The sequence below is a fragment of the Choristoneura fumiferana genome, chromosome 7 (assembly GCF_025370935.1).
Source record: "Choristoneura fumiferana chromosome 7, NRCan_CFum_1, whole genome shotgun sequence".
NCBI classification, from domain to species: Eukaryota; Metazoa; Arthropoda; class Insecta; order Lepidoptera; family Tortricidae; genus Choristoneura; species Choristoneura fumiferana.
The window spans coordinates 17,610,552-17,619,089 of record NC_133478.1 but is presented as its reverse complement, the minus strand read 5'-3'; the positions used below and the strand labels follow the sequence as shown (position 1 = coordinate 17,619,089).

The window sequence follows — 8,538 nt, the reverse complement described above, 5'->3', positions numbered from 1 at the left end:
CGTAACCGTGCGGATGCCCGCAATCACACTCATCATCTTTTTCTACCATTATGATTTCAAGTGCGTATAATAACATGTCTCTATTTTTTGTACAATAAATTTTTTAACCGTTTTCCAGAACCCCAGAACAGAATATTCCGGGCCTAGGATTGCATCCGAATATACGAGTATACGAATACTCAAAAACTGTTTTCAATTAACCTACGTAATTTTAATACTGACAAAACCAAAGCCAACTGGATCGACGACCGCAATTGCCAAACTGACAACATGGGAAGCTTTTCAGAAGCGATAGGGGTGACCGATTTCCAAGACTGCAATATCCTTCGAAGACTCTTCTCTGAACTCCTGGGCACATTCGTCTACATATCCATACTTCTATCAGGTCTCAGTTCTGCAGATTCAGCAGTAGTAAACGCATTAGCCACTGGATTGTTGGTGGCTTCAATTGTAGCCATATTCGGACATGTATCTGGAGGACATATTAATCCAGCAATCACTATAGGAGCTCTTGTCTGTGATCAAATAACGCTGCTACCGGCGATATTTTACATATTAGCACAAGTTATTGGAGCTGTACTAGGCGTTTTAGTGGCAAGATTACTTTCTTTGAAGAGCCCTGAAGGGACAGACAGCTTGGAGTTATGGAAGAAGTTTGGTTTGGAAACTTTGTTTTCTTTCCTGCTTGTTTCTGTGGCTGTGAGTGTTCCTGACTTTAGAAGAGGATCTACAGGCTTGGCTGGTGCTTTGGCTATCGGTGTAAGCATTATAGCTCCCCTATGCGCGATAACGAACTACAGGGGGTCAATGAATCCGGTCAGATCGTTAGCTGTGTCAATGTTTTGCAGGGACTTCACCAGCCATTGGGTGTTCTGGGCTGGTCCTATTCTAGGTGGGATTTTGGCCGGATTGGTTTACAGGTTTATTTTAACTGTACGTTGATGTATTTAATAAAGGTTGTATAAATTATAAGTTGTTTAATTAACATGCATATTTAAGATATAGTGATAGTAACAGGTGCATCAATTATAAGCCGTGGTAGCTGGGTTTGACTTGTGGCCTCACAAGCAGAGGGTCATGGGTTCAAGCCTGGGCTCGCACGTCTGAGTTAAATTACATTTCAAATTTACCTTGAACCTTCAAATTTCACAGTTAAGAGTGAAAAAAAATATCGCGAGGAAATGAGCACACGCCTGCGAAGAGATTTAATGCAGTGTGTGTAGGTCCTAATCCACACTGGGCCCTCGTGGGAATTACAGCTCTAAGTAACTGATTAAATAACAAAAATCTTTCCCATTTGATTGATTCAGATGTTACTTTGCAAAGGTTATCAATGAAGTATATTCAATAAACACTTAGCTTTCAATTAACACCATGCACAGATAACCGTTAAGGTTGTGCGACACATCAAGTCGTACTGACACACCAAAGTGTTTCGTTCAAATGTCAGTGTTTCGTGTGATTGTTTGTGAACATATATTATTATTATCAATGATATGTACATATGATATGACTAATACCTAAATAGTTCGAACCGCGTCAGTGTTTCGCGTGTTGTTTGTAACAATTATTATTGGGCAACACATGTCGCACAGACGTAGCTATAATTAGTGTAGTTTTCTTCACATTTTTAATATTTTATTAGTTCTTACAGAGATGATAGAGTCTGCGCTATTACGTAGGTACCTATGCAAAAAGGTACTTTTACCTTTTGAAACGTCTTTACGTTTCAAAGACAAAGCTAATTATATAATAACCAGCTCCTTTAACGAAGCCGCCAGTCTAGAAGTAAAATGTACTTTGAAAGTGAAGCCCATTAATGCAATAATAGGGCACTTACGATTAAACAAATGAACGTAAACAGAATAAGGGAGCTGTAAATAACTTCTTAATTAGATTCGTACATTCAATTTTAATCGAAAAACAAGATTGGGTTAAAAGACTAGGGTACTAAGGGAACTCGCTCTATGTAAATCCCACTTTAGCTCGGGTTTTCACCAGAGATGTACGAAGTAGCTAAGTGGTGCGAGGATGTAGAAAGTAGAGACTATTTCTACCAGAGTTGTGCGAGGTAGCTGACCGCGAGGATGCGTAGCGAAGATGTGTAGCGGGCTGTTTTTAAGTAAGCGACTACTACTAAGTAAGCGCTACTTGCCGCTACTAGTGACTGAGTACTTAGCAACATATTATCCCTCGCAACACCATTCCTCGCAATACTTTCCTGGCAACACATCCCGTGCAACATATTCTTCGCAACACCGCAACACATTCCTCCTTCATTCCTTCATTCCTTCTCTTGTTCTCCGCTACCAGTTTCCATCAGAGCTGTGATAAGCGAGGATAGGTTAAGAGATAGATAGAGGGATAGGTAGGATAGGGATAGGAGGATAGGTTTCTATTGGTTCATCAAAAACGCATTCCTCGCGATACATCCTCGCAAACCTCTGGTGGAAACGCAAGGAAAACCGTGCAAGCTGTACATTACGAGGCCGTAAAGCGAACGAGTATGAAGTTGTCAACCGAGCGCCGCAATGTAATGCAACTAATAATAATGCTTGCACGATTTTTCTTGCAGGTCTATCTACTGGGTGTTAGATGATTTCTTCTAGGTTGCTACTCTTGACAGAGTGATCATGATCGTCGGATTAGGATCAGAGGGCCTACTGCGAAATTCGAAAATTGAATTTCAAGTCAGTGCTATTAACCGTTGAAGAGTCCTGCGGAGACGATCCTGGCCGGACTACCAAGATGTCACTACTAGATTATTGTATTGTCACGCGATTTACATAATTATTCCAAATTTCAAGTCAACTGACTACTGGAAGTTGGTCAAATTTAACTTGCAAGGTTTTATTACAGACAGACAGACAGACAACGGGACAGGTGAAACTAAATAAAAGCTTGTAAAAAGGAGTAACTTATAACTAAACTAAGTTAGACAAACACAACACAAGGACATACAGTAAGAAAAAAGAATCAATCGAAGAGATTCAATTGATGTGTGTGAAGTTTCCAATTCAGACTGGGATTGCATGGAAACAACGGCCGAAACCCTCTCATTCTGAGAGGAAGCCTGTGCCCTACAGTGGGACGTCTACAGATTTGACTCTTAAAGTTAAGAACAAGAAAAGTTTACACTTTCTTAGACGTGGTCCTAAATTTCGTACGCTGGGTTACGAAGTTGACACATCTCACTTTCTTGTCGCTAATCTAATTAAATGAATAAACGGCTCCATGGTAGCGCATCCAGCCAACCTCTAGAACAATGCGGACTATGACAAACTTGGCCCAAGATTTTAATTCAATTAAATCGCTTTGTGTTTTCATTAATTTTAGGCCAACAATTATTCAAGTTACGTGGGGAATGTCGCGCAATCTTCTCCGGGGGAGTAATAGTGGAGCCATAGAATTTGACTTTTTTACAAGCTTTATTTAGTTTCAAGATATTTTGACTACAGTCGTCATAAATCGTCAATCGTCTGGCTGTTTAGTAGTCAAATCTTGCAAGTCAAATTTGACCAACTTCCAGAATTGAAATTTGGCTACTTATGTAAATTGCGTGACAATATAGTAATCTGGTAGTGACATCCTGGTAATCCGGCCAGGATCGTCTCCGCAGTACGGAACTCTTCAACGATTAATGGCATCGACTTTGAAATTTGGTATGCAAATGTAGTTTGGGTGACAATGCAAGTAAAGTCTACAAAAAGTACAGTCAGTAAAAGCGCTTGTACAAAAAATGAAATTTTTACCAAAAAATAACTCAATTTGATTTTTTTACGTGACGTCAGTATACCAGGCAATACATCCGTAATTCAACATAAGTGTTAATGGTACGGGTGTCCGTGGGCGGCGGAGATTGCCTTCCATCAGGAGACTCGCTTGCTGCTGCAAAGTTCTCACTCTCTTTCACGTTTCAGTTTCTTCGCCTCTTAACGTAATTATGCAACATGGATACGATAAAATAAATAGGCTTTCCTTTAATTCGCGTTCTAACTAAAATCCATTCAAATAAACGTCAATCTCCTAATGAGATTAATTTAACATTCAAAGGGAATGTCAACATTGCCTTGACGAATTCTATCTCCGTTGGATTTTTATGCAAATAAATATTGGAGAAGGCTTTTCAGTGCCCAGAGGCCAGAAAAAAAGACACTGTACGTATACTGCTCATTGCTACTTCAGTTAACGTACCTATTAGATGTTTTCTGTAAACAATAGAAACAGTAATACTAAGATTTCATAGAATAGGGTGTTGATCATCGACATCTATTTATAGACCAGGGATGTCACGGAGCTCCGATTCCGATTCCGTTAAGTCGAAAGTTCCATTTTATATTAAACATCCGTTTCGGTCCCGGTTCCGTTACTTTTGAAACGGAAGGTTATATCGGATGTCAATGCTTACCGCAGCGACTAGACATGAGCGTCGTACATCAAAAACAAACAGAAGGCTAATTTATGTAACGTTTCTCACACTCGCGATCACAATCTAATGACAGTTTTTGTATGCGAAAACTATCATTTGATTGTGATCGCGAAATAGACCCTCAGGTTTAGTAGACCTATATACCCTTAACTAACATCTCGTCCGCCTATTATGTTGAAAATAGCCTGAATGGCTTCGAGAAAAGTATGGTACGGCAGTGCCTTTGTTTTTGTTTTGCTCGACTTGGCGGGGGCACTGCCGTGTCCCCAGATATAACTCAGGCTCTGATTCTGGGAATATCGGGATAAAAAGTAGCCTCTGTGTTATTCCTAACATCCAGCTATCTACATGGCAAATTTCGTCCAAATACATTCTTCCGTTTAACTTGAAGGACACTAACAAACACAGGCACACACACACAAACTTTTACTTTTGTCCAGTCAAGGATACTGAATCACGTACCAGGGTGGAACCTTTGTGCTACTATGTCATGTTGACATCACATACACCTGCCGAAGAAATCATAGCGAAATCATTATTAAATGTATTCAATTAAAAACAGTCCTATACTTAACAAACTTATACCTTCATAAAATAAAAAAGTACCATAAAACAAATTATAGAAGGGTACCCCTTAGGCAAGGTCCCGAAGATGCTGGCAGCGTTTCCTCTTTGAATTGCTAGGCTAATTCTTTGTCCGAGGAAGCTGCCAGCTCTTTGGTCACCTGTGACGTCTACTAATCTATTCGAAATTTCTTTAAAAAGTTCTAAAGCGCTAGGACCCCACGGACCAAGGGTCTCGACACCGAATGGGACAAAGCGAAATTGGTTATGAAAAGTTTCCACCCTGATACGTGATTCAGTTTTTCGATTGTATGTAGGTATAGGATGGTTCTTTTTTTTTTTTTTTTATTCGACTAGATGGCAAACGAGCAAGTGGGTCTCCTGATGGTAAGAGATCACCACCGCCCATAAACATCTGCAACACTAGGGGAATTGCAGATGCGTTGCCAACCTAGAGGTCTAAGATAGGATACCTCAAGTGCCAGTAATTTCACCGGCTGTCTTACTCTCCATGCCGAAACACAACAGTGCAAGCACTGCTGCTTCACGGCTGGATTAGCGAGCAAGATGGTGGTAGCAATCCGGGCGGACCTAAGCCTCGCACTATTACCTACCGCCATTACACAACTTCGATACCCAGGGACGATAATCCGCTCTCAAACTTATAATTGGTTTAGTTGAATCTGGGGTATCACAGTTACTATAGGAATCGTCATTGGAATATCCTTGCTTATAAATGCGAAAGTGAAATAATGTATTTGCATCGGGAAAAGTCGGATTTCAATCGGAATAGGCACGACGGGACCCGAAGCGTCAATCAATTATTGTATTAAATAAGTGACATTTTCATATCCATTAACATGGAACATTATGGATTCGATTTGTAGCATTCGAACATGGCGGATGTAGACGATATCTAATTTTGGTATTTCTGCTTCTTTGGCTAGTTGAAGTATAATTTTGATAGTGTTTTATGCGGCGATTAACCTTAACAGTGAACAGTGATCACAAAATTCTATACTTATTGCTCTCGTGTCTGACATTTTTTAATGCGCAAGTGGTCTCCGCGTGGTTTCTGGAATTTTGCTATCAAGTTGCAAAAACTACAATCACCGTACAACGTGAATAAGAAGAATATATTTATCTTTAATTTAACTGACATTGGCCCAAGCCTTATGGCCGCCATTAAGAGCAATTAATTAATTCATGGAACTTTATTTTTAGTGTCAAATGTCAAAACGGCTGTCATTATAGGTAGTACCACAGGAAGTCACGCACACAAAACATGTCATGTAATGACAACGGGATTTTGACATTTAAGTCATTTATTTGATTTGATTTATTTAACAATAAACGAGAGTCGCAAGTTCATTTGATTCTCCTTTTATGCAATCAGCACTACACCTATATACGCTTTCACGATTAAAGTACCTACTACTCGACCAATAGTGATGAAATTTTGTATAGAGATAGCGACCCTAAGATGAATAATAGGGCTTTAAATTTCATTGGTGTTTACTTACATTCGGTTAAATCGGTAATTTTTTTCAACACTCGTCTGCGCGAACTAAGATAGTCGATGTAACTTATAGTTTGTGCTCCATTTGTACAGTAGAGGTAGGTCAAAGGTATCTTTCCACTTTAGTACCAGGCCAGTGTCAGTTCTTGTTTGAACTTTTGTATAAAATCGTCACTACTTTGAAAAAAGCTCGTATGTCAAAATTGATACTTTTCTAATTGAACTTTACGACCATTATTTCAAAGGTCAATTTTGTTGACGTATTGATTTGAGATACGAGATTTTTTCAAAGTAGGGACGAAATGTCAGTAGGCATACAGTGACAAGATGCTAAAGTGTAAGTAAAGATATCTTTGATTATAATCATGGACAGGGATATTTGGAAATAATTCCGATCCGCATTAGCAATCCCTTCAAATAGCGAACCTACTGTGTTAAAAATAAGTTGTGTTAAGTACTTGTGATGTATAGTTATCATTTAAATATTAAATAAATAAATTTAATAATATTGTAAATCTGTTTAAAAATATACCCCGTTAAGTTTTTTTTTTTTATTCGACTGGATGGCAAACGAGCAAGTGGGTCTCCTGATGGTAAGAGATTGCCGGATTCTTCTCACCAGAGGTTTTTCCGAAGCGGTGGTAGATTTTTTTTGACATTCATAAGTGCTTGTTATAGCCTAAATTGAATTGTTTTAGTTTTAGGTTCTATTTTTATTTTATGTAAGTTTTTTATTTTATGTAGGTAGGTTTGTTATTTGTTATGTATGAGGAGAAATTTATGTTAAATATTGTATTTTGTTATTTTGTACCGAAATAAAATTTGTGCCTAAGATATTAAAAAAAAAATGGAATAAAGATATTTTGACCTTGACTTTGACCTCAAAAATGAAAGTTATCACTTGAAACGCGTTTTCGTTATAATTATAAGTAGTTAATAACGTGTCCAAAGGCGATAGTGCACGCATACTGAATATTGCAGAATGACTCGGTATATACAACAATCAGTATACAAGAAAATAAGGCTTTATAATGCTTCAAAATATTGGGAGCTGTAAAAGTAATCAAAGTCTTATAATGTTTCTTGTTTTAAAATCTTACATTATGTACCATCATCGTACACGGATACCGCATTTTGGCCGGGCTATTAAAAAGGCGTGTTTCAGTTTCAGTAGGTACTTTCAGTGCGTCACAAACCTCTAAGTAATGAAGTCCAGGCCTAAATCAGGTCACGGCGGAACCTAACAGTTTTTTGCACAGGCTAACTTCCATTGCAACACTACCTATCGATAATTTTTAATGGACGTTTTAGGAAAACCGTAATTCTCAGGGTATGTTTTTTTTTGTTACAAGCAAATGCTATTTGAGTCCACCAATCAATTGACATAATTTTTATGATTAGTCAAAATGATACTCTTACATTTTTACGTTATTTGCTAGTTATCGCAACGAGCGATGGAGAGAACTATATGCTCGGAGTTTCTTTGCGCGAAAATTGCCTTAGAACTAAAATCATAAAATGATATTGACCCGGATAACTCACGTCTTAAATCGAGTTTAGCTCAACATGTTTCGGGCTAATCCGTAGCCCTTCTTCTTAAGAGCAACGCGACTCGGTGACTGCTGCAACACGCGACAACGTGACGTGAGTTATCCGTGTCAATACCCCACTGTTTGTTTGTTTGTTACTTCATCACGTCTGAACCGATTTAGATGAAATTCGGTATACAGATAGTTTGAGTCCCGGGAAAGGACATAGGTTAGTTTTCATCCCGGAAATTTTCATAGTTCCAGCGGGATTGTAAAAACCGAATTCTACGCGGACGAAGTCGCGGGTAAAAGGCTAGGTTAAAATGAGTGAGTCTCACGGTAGTTTTATGTTAGAACTAAAGTCATCGACATAGCTCGAAGAATATGCAATTTGAAGTGGAAGTGCAAGAAAAATTCACACCACGTCACTATAACTTCGTAAATTTATCTAAGTATCTACAAATTAACCTTTCCGACTGGTACCAGGCTCCCAGGCC

General features: G+C 38.6%; 1 protein-coding gene across 1 annotated transcript; it reads left to right on the top strand.

The window, feature by feature from the left end:
* The first annotated feature begins 262 nt into the window (after positions 1–262).
* On the top strand, positions 263–942 carry LOC141429863 (aquaporin-like). The gene has a single exon (XM_074090423.1). It carries the CDS (start codon positions 271–273, stop codon positions 940–942), a length of 672 nt encoding a protein of 223 aa, XP_073946524.1. The 5' UTR covers positions 263–270.
* The last annotated feature ends 7,596 nt before the right edge of the window (positions 943–8,538 follow it).

Coding starts and splice junctions, on each gene's coding strand:
- LOC141429863 (XM_074090423.1), top strand. CDS start 271: ATGGGAAGCTTTTCAGAAGCGATAGGGGTGACCGATTTCCAAGACTGC.